The 13,730-nt window shown below is 54.7% G+C and overlaps 1 protein-coding gene across 3 annotated transcripts in view; it reads right to left on the minus strand.

Moving 5' to 3' along the window:
- The window catches only part of BCR (BCR activator of RhoGEF and GTPase), a 130,258-nt gene that overhangs the window by 27,502 nt on the left and 89,026 nt on the right, over positions 1-13,730 (minus strand). For all 3 annotated transcript variants that reach the window (XR_006707790.1, XM_045458963.1, XM_045458964.1), the window contains exons 9-12: positions 3,242-3,363; positions 1,856-2,024; positions 1,175-1,294; positions 220-295 (exon numbers count right to left, since the gene is read on the minus strand). Coding sequence is in view for 2 of the 3 variants with exons in the window: in XM_045458963.1 (XP_045314919.1) it covers positions 220-295; positions 1,175-1,294; positions 1,856-2,024; positions 3,242-3,363 (487 nt within the window). In the remaining variant the exon portion in view is untranslated. The remainder of the gene's footprint in view (positions 1-219; positions 296-1,174; positions 1,295-1,855; positions 2,025-3,241; positions 3,364-13,730) is intronic.

Consider the following 13,730-nt stretch of genomic DNA (forward strand, 5'->3'; position numbering starts at 1 on the left):
GGGATGTGGGGGAGGCCTTGGAAAGGGGGTACAGGGGGTAGGGCCCTGGCAGGAGCTCCTGACCAATTTATTTTCTGAATCAGAGCTCCCTGTAGCTTCTCACTTGGATAAGAGTGCCACTGCCCAGCTCCTCAGGAAGAAAGAAAAGGCTTGAAACCACAGGAGGAGATGAGCATCCAGGCCTGAGGTTCTAAGCCTCTACATGCGGATGCCACTTACACTTCTTCTGCTGCTCCCGGATGTTCTCTCTCCACTCAGCACGCTCATAGTCAGATGAGATGAGGAACGTGTAACTCTAGGGGGTGAGAAGGAGAATACACCCCGGTTACCTCCACTGCAGCTCAGGCACCCACATAGAGTCCTGCAGTGCACCCCTCCAAGGCACACCTTGGGGCCAGAGACTGGCTGGAGCCTGGTGGCTGAGTGTGCTCACGGCTTGGCTTGTGCTTCTGGCACTCTCCACCCTTCCTGCCAGCTGGGCTTCAGGCCATAGCTCCTGTGCCCTGGGAAGCTCTGCCTCTGGCACCAGCCCCCCTGCCTGGACTGCCTGGGCCAGGGCATGACATGTTGTAGCTTAGGGGCCACAGAGAAGGTTAGCAGGTGGGATCTGCAGAGGCCGATGCCACTTTGACTGACCACCTGTGTCTAACACACAAGCCCTGAGCTGCGACCCAGAGACAAGGCTCCTGCAGAGCCCACCAGCTGCCTCTGCTAGCTGCACGCTGACAGCTATGCGTGATGCCCACAGCCCCAGAGGGAGAGGCCCGGGCTCCAGATGGCACCAGGAGCCAGACTCAGGAGAGAAGGTACCTCGCAGGTTCACAAGGTCCCTGGACAGAATCCCTGTATGAAGAGCCCGGTCTGCACAGATCTGTGAACCCCCTGCCCTATTTGAACTTCTTGGAGACGCTGTTACCTCCCAGCTGTGGGGGTTGAGCCAGCTGTCAGTCAATCTGGGGGGCTCCGGCCTAAAGCACCAGTCAGAGGGACACATGGGCCTGGGTGTGCTATACTGAACAAGTGTCTCTTGGCATGGGAACATTCTCCAGAAGAAGAGGGCTGCTGTTGTAGAGGCCACACAGGAGCCAGAGACCACAGCTGCCACACAGCTGGGTGGTGAGTCTCAGCCACAGCACAGTGAGATTCTAGATAGACGGGAGCCAGGGGCACTCACCTTGCCATTGCGGTTGTGCACCCTGAAGGCCATGCTGGGGGACATAAGCAGGAGCAGTGACTCTTGCTCTGAAAGCTTCTTCTTCAGCCTCTCGATGGCCTTGCTGCCCTTGTTTGCTCTCTGTGGGGAGAGGCCACATGATCACATTTCCATTCTGGGGGCCCCTTGTTTCCCGTTCCTGCCTGGCCCAGTCCTACTGCCCCCGGTGCCTCCCTCAACCTGCTCGGTTTGTGGTGTAGTAGGCCAGCAGGTGGGTGAGGGTTGAGGAGACCCCTGTCCTGCTGAGCCCACCTCAGCCAGGCATCCCTGAGCTGAAGCCCAACCTTCTGGGGACCCACTTTGTCTGTGGCCACTGCATGGTACCTGCTCTGGCCGGGCCTAATCCTACACTTGAATGCCCCATCTTCACTGCTCCTCAAGTCTTGTAAACCTCTCCAGAAACAACTGGAGGCCGGCCTAGGGTGGGCTGGAGGGGCTGTTCCCCCACCTGGAATGCTGTCCCCATTAGGGCAGCTGAGCACCCCTCCCACCCCCTATGCAGGATGGCTCCAAGCTTGACGGCGGGCTCACAGGGGTCCCAGCAGGCCCCAGGCTCCAGGAGTGGGTCGGATACTTGTGTGCAAGGGGCTGCTGCCACTCAAGCTGCAGAGCCCAGCCTTGCTCCTTTCCAGCTGGTCTCACCTTCTCTCTCTGGATATCATTCTTGATCTGGGATATCTTGATCTTCATGGCATCCAACTCCTCGTCCAGCACCAGGGGGATGTTGGGAGCCGCCTCCGACTCATCCACTGTCTGGAAGCTGAGATCCGTGAGTGGGATGTACCATTTGCAGTCATACTGCTGTGTTTTGCTGAGTGAGGAAACCACACATTAACACTTTGCTTTCCTTCGCTAACGTCACTGTTTTCAAGAGCCGGGAAACCCCAAGTTTGGGGCTTGCGCAGTTTACCTGAACTTAAAACCTAGCTTGTGGTCCATGTAGCAGGCTGGTATAAGGCCATCGGCAGACACTGGTGACCCTGGGAATGGGCACTCTGCACATGTGACTTAGGCCAGGTCCACCTTATCCTGGGCTGATGGTGGCGGCTCCCTGGCTTCCTGACGTGGGAGCATATAGGGGAATCCACTGGCAGGACAGGACTGCAGACACCCACAGAGCTGTAGAGTTTGAGGGGCTACAGATCTACCAGGGGTAATCCTCTGCCTTGACAGAAGGGGAAACTGAGGCTCTCTTCTGAGGTGACTGACTTAAATCTGCTCAGAACGGGGAAAGAGCCTAGCTCTGGTCTTTCCCAACATAACCTTCTTTCCTCCATTCCAGCTGGTGCAACCTGGGTGATCTGAGTCCCAGGAAGAGGTGTGTGTGTGTGGTGGGGGAGCACCTGCAGCCTAGGCTGAGAACAATTTAGAAGCTCTCACAGGTGGGGAGACAAAATACAGTGATGGTCTAGTGATACCGGCCCCACTCTGCCAGCCTGTACTAGACCCTGCAGCTCCCTGTCCTGCCACCTACTCTTCCTGGGTCATGACATGACAGTTGCCCAACAGTACCTTGTCAGGTAGGTCCCCCTTTTTTTCTTTTAATGTTTACTTATTTTTGAGAGAGAGCTAGAGACAGAGCACAAGTGGGGGAGAGGCAGAGAGGGAGACACAGAATCTGAAGCAGGCTCCAGGCTCTGAGCTGTCAGCACAGAGCCCGACGTGGTGCTGGAACTCACAAACCTTGAGATCATGACCTGAGCCAAAGTTGGATGCTTAACCAACTGAGCCACCCAGGCACCCCGATCCCCCTTTTATCAATAGAAGGCAATAGGCTGGTCACTAATCCTGAACTAGACTGTCTCCAGGTTGTTAATGATGACCTTTAACCCTGAGTCTGGCATCATGGCCAGTTGGAAACAATGTAACTTAAAGAGTATATCCTGACCACATAGTTACAGAACTCTTTAGGCTCATGTCACAAGAGAAAAACAAAAGCCAGGTTTCATCCGTCTGTGAAACCCACCCTGTCCCCCCGACCCCAAGACCCTTCCCACCCGGCAGGATGGGCGCCATGTGGTCACTCACCCTCCACTCTGCTTCTTCAGCTTGGTGCAGAGGAGCAGGTCGGTGAACAGGAAGACGTGGCGCAGCTTGCGGGCCCCCTCCACCAGCTCCACCATGAAGCTGTCCTTCAGCAGCTGCCGGTGCTATAGGGGGGGCAGTGGGATGGTGCGGGCTCGAGTTAGGGCAGTGGGCCAGCAGGGGGGCAGGCCCTCACACCCTCAGCCTCCTACTTTCAGGCCCACTCTCCAGTGCTCCCTCTGTCTCAGCGAACACTACACTACACTACACTTTCCTCTTTGTTCAGTAAAGTTTCTTGAGTGCTTGGCCTGTTGAGGAGGGTGAGTGGATAGAGTACCAGCCATTGGCTTGGAGGCTGGGGAGGGGGAACACTATAGCTACGTTGATGGCCTGCAGAGAAAATGATGGCAGGAAAAACCCCTGTGGGCAGGGCGGTCCACGCCTCTCCGAGACAGCAACTGGAGACCCAGAATGGGCAACAGGCCAGCCATGTGAAGGACATTCTTGTAGAGGGACCATTATAGCCCAGGCCTGTGGCTAGAAGAGCTTGGTGCTCCAGGCATGGGTGGGGCAGCCTGGTGAGTGGAGAGGAGGTGGGCCCAGAACACTTTAAGGGGGCAGCCCCGACAATCATGGTAGAGGCTGGACTTAGTTTTCCGTTTTTGTTTTTTAAAGTTTATTTATTTATTTTGAGAGAGAGAGAAGGTGTGAGTGGGGGAGGAGCAGAGAGGAGAGAGTGAGAATCTCAAGGAGGCTTCATGCTACCAGTGTGGAGCCCGATGCAGGGCTCGAACCCACAAACTATGAGATCATGACCTGAGCTGAAGTCAGACGCTTAACCAACGGAGCCACCCAGGTGCCCCTGGACTTAATTCGAGGGCAATAGGAAGCTGAGTAGTGTGCCTACAGATGGGACTCCATGCTCTAATCTTTCTAAGGTCAGTGCCCACTGACAGGCAGAAGCCCACATAGGATGCCTGGATTCTGACAGCCTGAGTCTGAGGTAACCTTCCCAGAGTCCACTGGACCTAGACCTAGAAGGGGGATGCGAGGCACTAGCCCACCAGCAAGCTACACGCCTCTGCACCCGGGTACTTCATCTGAAAGACCAGAACATTCCCACTGGGTCACACAGCTCCAGGGGTGGCTGAATGCCGTGAATGGCACACCAAGGTAAGTCAGTAATTCATCTGAAAAACAGTGCCCAGAACCTCATGTGGGTCAATGCTGTGCCATGCCAAGGACACAAAGACAGGACGAGAGGCTGACGTGGTGAGCCTTTCCTTTCCCCGTGCACATTCCAAGTATGCTGTGCAAGCAAGTACATGGCCTGATCATTGGATGGGATCCCCAGAACACCCTGTGGGCAGGTCCTTAGGCCCATTTCACAGGTGAGAAATGGGAGCCTCAGATAGGTTTACCACCTGTCGCAGGCAGCACAGTGAGCGAGCAAGCAGCAACGCTGAGCAGTCTCTGTCCTTGGGAACTCACAAGCCCAGGGGAGAGAGACCAGGTGCTTAGAGGCAACCCAGCCAGCCTGGCTCCAGGGAAGGCCCCCCAGAGAGGGTGACTCTCCACTTCTCACTGTGATGGCCAGGGAAGGGTCTGGAGGATCAGGTACATATATAAGAGTGGGCAAAGACCCATAGCATCGCCCCAGCAAGAGGCATCTCCAACACCCCGTGAACTCGGCAGGCCCACATGCCTGGCTCCGCTGCGACCTGCAGCCTCAGAGTTGTCTCGGGGAGTATCTGCCTCCCTGAACTTTCCCATACTCTCTGCGAGAGCTGGAGCCAGCAGGGCTGCCCAGAAGCAAGTATAGCTTGGGCTGGGCCCCAACACTCCCAGGTGCAAAGGCCACACGTCATTGTCGCATTCAGCTTGGCTCACAATGGCCAGCTGGGTCCTGGCTACAGAGAGCAAATGATTTAAATGGGAGAGCATGAGTGGAAGGGCTGGAAGTCTGCCTGTGTGCCAAGGCCATGACTCATTGTCACTCACCCTGTGCCTGCCTGCCATGGGCAGACAGCCCACCTGGCATCGACACCCACAGGAAGCAAAAAAGTGTGCACCTGGAGAAATGTCCACACAGAGCTGGAGACCCTGGGGTAAACCTGACTGCTGGGTCCTCACTGGGGAGCAGGTCTGAGACGGGTCCTGGGACCCTGAAGTCCCAGAGGAATGAGTGGACACATGCCCCCTCAGCAGGGACAGGACAGAGGGTCTTCCAGCCCAGGGGGCAGGGACCAAGGGACCTTCTGTGATGAAACATGGATCCTTTCTCCATGCAAAGGGGCTGAGCTTCTGGCCACCACCAGCAGAGGGCCCCCTACGTCCAGCTCAGAAGTAGACTCCTCCCCTCTGCCAACAGGTCAGAAATGCCCAGAATCCAGGCGGTGACCACCCTCCACACACCAGCTGGCCCACCTTTTCTCCCTGCGAGGTCCTGTTGCTCACACATTCAGCTGAAGTGTCACATTCATCCTCCACAGGATCATTGAGTGTCACCCTGGTGCTTGTGGCAGCCCACACACCTGCCTTGCTGTGTTGAGAGGACATATGGCTGGCTGACTGTGGGGAGCACACAGGTGCCCCGAGGGCTCAGACTGCAGCCCTGAGAGGCTCTGATGGGCTGACCCTGTTCTGATACTGTGACAGTCGCCAGGCCCCTCCCCATGAACGCTTGCCTGTGCAAACCCTCATCTTTCTATGAGAAATCCCAAAGCTGAGGGTACCCTGACACTTCCCCCGAAGCATCCCAGTCCAAACCCTGCTCTGGGCCACACTCTGTCTCCAAGGGCCATGCAGAGCATGTGAATCATGCGTGTCACCTGCCAGACCCTGGCAGCGTGGGTGGTGAACAGCAGCGGCTCTTCAGAGTAAGGCTCATTCACTGTGAGTTTTCCCTGTCATGTCACAGTTGGCCTCCCTCCCGAGGAGGCACAGGGCCTTGCTTCTGAACCCCAGTCCACCCTGGGTCTTGCAGCATGCCCAAACAGAAAATACCCAGCCAATGGGCAGGAGGGGGTTCCCAGCCCCAAGAAAACAGGCCCCCAATTACCATGCTGGCAGATCCACAAAGGGAGTCTGGACCCTGGCACAGAGACCAGAGCCAAGGGAACAGGAGGGCAGCAGACTGATGGAGTGTGAGGGAGATGGAGGCTGGACATCACTCTGTCTCTATCCATATTTCCCCAGGCCCAGGGGTGGACCTGAGGCACAGACTCTTAAGGCTGGTGGTCCCATCCTGATGCACAGTCTAGGGCCCTGACCCCTGGGTAGATGCCACATCTTGACTATGGAGGTCAGCCAGCCTGGGCCTGGGATCAGCCCTGCTCAGAGCCCAGCTCCAAGCCATACGCTGAGGAAGGATCCTGCTGCTGAAACAGGCCCATGAAGAAACAGCAACAAATCCCCATCTGCACCCACCCAATTTCAGGAAAGAGAGAGGCCAAGGGTAGATGATCGTGGAGGAGGACAGAAATGAAAGGAGGGATGGACAAGCTGCAGGTCCAACAGCGAGCTTGTGAGGGGATGCTCGGCCCTTTGATCGAGGCATCTGAGAGGCTGCTGGACCCTATGGCCATCACTTGAGTCTCTTCTCAGAACCCTGGCTTCTGCAGGGACACCCTGACAGCCCACATGGGACCAGTGTAGAGCCGGGAGACCTGTGCCTGCCCAGGAGACAGACCTCTCAAAAATGATCACAAGCCCTAACCCCAGGCCCTCAGAACCAGTACGACTTCCAGTCTGGCCCACCTGTCAGGTCCTCCAGGGGCCACAGGCAGGGCCACAGCCTGGGCTGCACCTGGGTCACAGTTCCATAGCACTGTGGGCTGTGGTCTAAAGATGGTATGATGTCAAGTGGCTGGTAAGGACTGTCCCTTTGACTCAGCATCTCATGCAGAGCAAACATACCTGGGTAGAGCTGTAGGGAGAGAGCTAGAACCCGCTGGACCCCAGGACAGGGTAGCATGATGCTTCTTGAGGTCTGAGGGACAGTGACTCAGAAGAGCCAGCTTGCTGGGGCCATAGGAATGTGTGTGAAAGAGAATCCATGTGTCTCTGTGTCTCTTTGTGTGCATCCCCAAGTAGGCAGGCATGTGTGTGTGTGTGTGTGTGTGTGTGTGTGTGTCCCTGTTGGTGTGTGTCCAACTAATCTCTTTGTGTGTCCCATGTATATGTCTCTGTGTGTCCCCTATATGTATCCCTGTGTCTGTGACCACATGTGTGGGTCACGTTCCTGTGTTTCTGTATGTCCTTCTGTATGTTTCCATGCCCCTGTGTGTTCCAACCTATGTGTCCATGTGTATGTGTCCCCATATATGTCTGTGTGTTTGTGTTCCTGTGGATATCACAATGTGTGTCCCCTCGTGTGCATGTCTTTGTGTGCACTCTGGGGCACTGTAGTGGTGGCAGGAGGGAAGGCACTCCCCTTGGGAGTGGGGAACACCTGCTCGAAGGGACAGCATTGCCCCCTTGAAAAACTAACATCACCCCGCCAGGGAGTGAGGTGTTCTGGAGCTGCTGCTGTGTACCTTCACTGCCTGTGGCCCATCCTCTTCTCTCTACAGGGATAATGCTGGCTCAGCCACTTCAGTTTTCTGAGCCTCAGTTTCCTTAAACATAAGAAGGGATGCAAATACCTGCCTGGTGGCATTTTTTAGAGGATTAAATGGGCCCCACAGGGGGCTATTGGTACTATAAGCCAAGTCCTCTGTAGGTACAGGCCTTGTGTTGAGAGATGCCCTATTGTCTTCGGGCCTCCCACAGTTGATGATGACTCTGAGTGGGGAAGGTACCACCACCCCCATTTCTACAGACAAGGAAACTGAGGATACTGAGGTACATCCTGTGTCCGCAGTCTTCTGAGGACGGGCCCCTCCTTCCCCAGGGGTCTTCCCCTAGGCTGGCCGGCCTCCTCCAGCTGTCATCTGGGCAACATTGGCCCTCACCCCTAGACAGAGCCCATTCAGGGAAGACCCATCTGGAAGAAGTGCATTGTTATGGACTGATGTTTGTGTCTACTCCAAAATTCATATGTTGATGCCCTAACCCTTAATGTGACCGTATCCAGAGGCAGGGCCTTTGGGGTGATTAGGTTTAGGTGAGCCTGTGAAAGTGGGAGCCTGTGATGAGACTGGTGTCCTTATACGAAAAAGAAGACAGAGATCTCTCTACGTGCATGCTGTGAAGAAAAGCCATATGGGTACATGGTGAGAAGGGAGCCATCTCCAAGCCGGGAAATAGGCTCTTACCAGATCCTGAGCACACACCTTGACCTTGGGACTCCCAGCCTCTAGAACTGTGAGAAATGAACATCTGTTGTTTAAGCCCCTAGTTGATGGTACTTTGTCATAGCAGCTGAGCAGACTCAGACACATGAAGAAGCTAGAGCCCAAGGTTCCATGGAGGGGGTACTGGGAAGTTTCTTCAGGTACAGGAACTGGAGTTTAGTGATAAACCTGTAGGGCCTTGCCAGGTGAGACCAAGAAGGGTTGCCAAGGAGGGCACAGGTGGGGGCAGAGAGAAGGAAGATGGTCAAGGCAAGGACCAATGAGGCATCAGTTGCTGGCTGAGGATGCCTGGCTTGGCTCCAAGCAGGGGCGGATTTAGCATGTTTGGCCCTGGAGAGGCCAGGGGCCCGAACCTCCATTCCCATGCCCCCAGAGCAAGACCTGAACCTGGGGATAGCTGGCTGCATGCCAGCGACCCAGCTGACATTGCCCATCAGAGCAGCCCTGGCTGTGGGGTAACTCAGTGGGGTGTGGAGGTTCAGAAGGTGGAAGAAAAAGTGTCCCCAAAACAACATACCCGGCAGCTGAGTGTGTGCTGAGGGTCCTGCCTGACCCTCCTGCCCTCACACCTGTTCGAGGGCTCTCAGTACCTCCCTGCAGAACACGCCTCCACTCCTTAGTCCCTGAGAAAGCCTCTTGTTTCCCATGCCCTGGAGAGACACCTCATAAGACAACTGATCGGGGAGGATGAAATCAGAGCATGACACAGCCCGGAAAGGACAGGAACCTGCTGGGTGGAGAGCGGGGTGAGCCTGGGAAGCACACTGCTGATTCATAGCAGTAATGTTCACTGAGCACTTGTTGGGTGCTGGGACCTGTGCAGAGAGCACTTCATAAAACATCTCCTTTCACTTGGCAGGACTGTCCCAGGCAGCAGGTTCCAGCTCCACCACTTGTTGGAGAAGGAAAGGCTCAGAGAGGTAAGCAACATGCCCAAGTTCCTAGAAGAATCCAAACCTGGGCCTGGACAGGTTGAGAATCCAAGCTCCGTTTACAAATATTTATGAAGGGTTGAGAAAAGACCCAGACATGGAGCACTGGCTTTGCCCTTATGGGGCTCCTATGTTGTGGACATCCTTTGAAACTGTGGACAGCACATGGTCTAGGCTCACCCCAATCCCACAACTGAGCAAGTTGTTGCTCAGAGGTGAGTGGTATTGCTGAGGTCACATGCCATGTCTGATGGCGCTGGAACCCCAATCCCTATGCTGTCTTCACCCCCACCCCCTTCCCACAGCATCTCTTGCAAACTCTGCCAACAGGGTCTGCAGTCTCCAATTCTCTAATCCTCAAGCAAGAGCCCTCTCTTCTCCTCTGCCTGAGCCTCACCACCTCTCGTCCTCAGCCCGCACCAGTGACATTTCCTCAGCGGCTCCTATTCGGCCTGCCCACCTGCCTTCTTCCATGAGGGGCATTTGGGAATCTGGGTAGAGAATGGTTCCAAGAAGTGGCTGGCTGTTGGGAAACAAACACCCACACGGAATCATCCCATTTGTGTCCCAGCCTGAGTTGGGGATGCCGGGCAGCACAGGGTACAGCGCTAAGAACAGGCAGGCAGCCACATGGAGGAAATCACTTGGCAGTGTAAAGTTAATTCAGCTAAATAAATGAGCACCCACCCGCTATCCCACAGGACCCAGGCCTGGGAAGAAAAGTGCCAGCAGGATCCCTTGGTCCTGACTGGTTCCTGGGAGCCTGAGAAGGGTATCCTCCTGGGATATGCTTGCTACTCACAGCCCCTGGGGTGCCAGGGGTGAGAGCATGCAGGCTGGTGACAGCATGTTCCAGCCACAGTTTAGTGTCAAGGAGACACCTGTAATGCTGCCCAAAGTCACTCTTCCTAAAAGAACACATCCCTGGAGCTGTGGGGACTGGCTGAAAAGGATGAGATCATAGAAGCCATAGCAGGGGCTGGGGCTGTTGGCTCTGCTCAGGGCTCACACTGGGGCATCTCCACAATGCCCTGACTTACTCAGCAGATGGAGACAGGCCACTTCCCAGGGGACCAGCAGTGATTGTGGGAATACCTCCAAACACCCAAGCCAATGGAGGTACCTTTCCTCTCCCTAGAAACTGCTGAGAGAGCTAGAAACAGAGACACCCCCCCCCAAACCCTACTCACCAACATGTTCCCAGCAGGAGAAGCAGGGGAAGGGGCTCCACTCAGTGCTTAAGACTCTAGTAGCATGCTGAACCAAAGGGGCACATTCTCCTCCTTGTGACCACCTATGCCCAGGTAGCTCTTCATACATGGACCAGAGGAGGGGTGGACATTGGTTCAAAGGAGTGTCAGGGGAGAGTGGGAGGTGACGATAAATCATAACACACCTGTGATGAACACAGGTGCCAGGGCACATTTGGCCTCACATCCTGGGTTAGCTACTTAGTGGCTGTGTGACTGTGGCCAATTTCTTCAACCTTTCTGAGCTGCAGTGTCCTCACCTGGAAAATACCTCCTGACTTCACAGTCATCAAGAGAACTCAGAAGCCCACTTCCTCTCTTCTTTTGGAAACTTGATATTCAATGTCATATACCAAATTTAGAGACAGAAACACAGGAAAAAAAAAACAACAGGTATTTCCAAATCTCAGGTCCTCCCCAGCTGCAAGTTCTAAGAGGAAGTAGCCCGCAGCTCCCACCCCTCCTGGGACCTGCAGATTCCCTCCTGACTGGTGATGTAGAGGGTGCTCTCCCCACATCTACAATATGGACAGTGTCCATGTGGGGAAATCACCACCCCCTGCTTTTAGACAGCCCCTCAGAGGTCATGAGATCCTTTCTGCCTCACAACAACCCTAGGGAGGGGCCACAGGCCCTCAGTCACTGTCCTCAGAGAATATGGACACTCAGCAAAGAAATAGAGACTTCCCAAATCAATACCACTGGTAAGTAGTGGGCAGGACTAAACCCAGGTTGGGAGACTACCCTTATAACATCCTTTTTTTTTTAAGCTTTAAAATATTTTTTTATTAAAGAACTATAACCGGGGCGCCTGGGTGGCGCAGTCGGTTAAGCGTCCGACTTCAGCCAGGTCACGATCTCGCGGTCCGGGAGTTCGAGCCCCGCGTCGGGCTCTGGGCTGATGGCTCAGAGCCTGGAGCCTGTTTCCGATTCTGTGTCTCCCTCTCTCTCTGCCCCTACCCCGTTCATGCTCTGTCTCTCTCTGTCCCAAAAATAAATAAACATTGAAAAAAAAAAAAATTTTAAAGAACTATAACCAAATGAGAATAAATCAAATAATAGTATTTTAAGAATAGCAAGTTTCCTCCATTTATTTCTTACTCCCAATTATACTTCCCAGTTACTCTCTTTCCCTATTTAATTCTGGCGATTTTATAATTTTGGAAGGTATGCTCATACCTCTGATCCTTGATTCACTGACTTGATTTATTCAATTTGTCGATTTGCACACTGATTCCTTGAGATGAAAAATTAGGACTTACCACACACTACTGCCATCCTCATCCTTCTCTCCTCTTCATGTCTGATGCTTATCCAAGTAGCATCCTTTCTACCACACTGGGGACTGTAAGCTGGGTTGGGCAGCCTGAGAGGATACACTGAGTAGGACACTCAGGCTGCAGTCAGCTCAGAGTGTAAGTGCCCGACTGAATAGTGATGTCTGCTCCTGGAACAGTGGGGGTGGGGAGCATGAGTGTGGGCACCTGCTGTCATACTGGGCTGGCCACCACCACCCTTACCATGCGTGGGAGGGAGAGGAGGTGCGTGCGAGTCAGACTCTCGGCGTTTCAGAGAGCATTTGCTCCTCTCCTCTCTTGCAGCTAGGTACCCAGGTGATCCCTCCCACTGAGCAAGTATCATCAAAGCCAACAGGGCCAGATGCTGATGGGGGAGCGGGTGGGTACAGATAAAAGCCCTTGTCCTCATGAAGTGCCCAGCCCCTACATATTTCCTGTCTGGTGGCCCTGAGACCCTGACCATGGGTCCGCACGAAGGAAGCCTGTGATAACAGATGTGGGAACAAGGGCAGGGCTGCCAACTCCCAATTTTCCTCAATTCCCTAGGGCAGCTGCCTCCACGGATCCGAAGAGCAAGAAGGGATTTCTCTCCAGGGATCCTGAACAGCAGGATAGGGGGGCTGAGGTCAGACTCAGCATCGTAAGAAAAGCTGAGAGGAAAAACGACTCACACGTTTGCTTCCCAGGAGGACAGTGCTCTCATAAAAGAACAGTCGGCAAAGGAGACAGAGCAGGTGTCCTAGGAGCTGGGCACAAACACACTCAGTATAAGTGGACTGGGCAGAAGCAAATCCCACATCCAGTTAGGGAGGCCAGAGCTTGGCACTCCTTCGGGGTCCCTAAACTTGGGGCAGGAGTGAACCAGGGGTAGGGCCCCGTTGTTGCTTCAGGAAATGAGATCTGAATCCCCAGGTTCTGGCCATTGTACAGCTGGGTGTGGAGGTCTTAGGAGGTGCTGGGGACCCACTTCTGCCTTCTATGAGCTCAGAGACTGCTTCTGTATGTTGGCTGGCAGGGCTCTTTCCATAAACTGTGCCCCTTTGGGTGCCCAGGCAAGGTGGGCCCGCGTTCCCATCCTGCTGTAAAAAGGAGGGACAGGCCCAGAGAGGAGGAGCAAGCATTGTCCAGGCTGCGTGGTAGTGAGTTCACAGCGATGCTGGCATTGGATCTCTATGTCGGCCTGGCTCCAGGCTCTGGTCAAGCACAGAGGGTGGACTGGAGGGGATACCTCTCTCCTCCTTGGTCCTTCCTGGCCCAGGTCCACCAGGAGAAATCCCACCAAGCCTGTCACTCATGGTCAAGCCTGATGAGACTCTGGGCACATGGGAGCTTTCTGCTCAGCACTTAGGTACCACTTCCCAAAGAGGAGTGGGGAAGACAGATCTGAGAGTGGCCTGCCCACCAGCCCAGGCAGGAGGAGAAGAAACCCTGAGATGGGAGGGTCAGGCCTCAGTGCCGAGCACCTAGCACATGAACTGGAAGGAAGAAGTGGCTTTCAGTGGCAACTACAGTCAGGTTCACTGCCAGCCATGTCCTGCCTGGGCTGTATGGCTCCTGTCCCTGCATAAGACCCCAGAGGCAGGTCAGCTTCCCTTGCCATGGTGCTACTTCTGATAATAGACGCTCATGCTTGTGTGGGGAGCCGGCCTCCAGATTTATACAACTCTGCTCTCTCACTAAGTGCTGCCCGCCCAGGATGGCACCTGCCTAGCATC

The sequence above is a fragment of the Leopardus geoffroyi genome, chromosome D3, assembly GCF_018350155.1.
Source record: "Leopardus geoffroyi isolate Oge1 chromosome D3, O.geoffroyi_Oge1_pat1.0, whole genome shotgun sequence".
NCBI lineage: Eukaryota > Metazoa > Chordata > Mammalia > Carnivora > Felidae > Leopardus > Leopardus geoffroyi.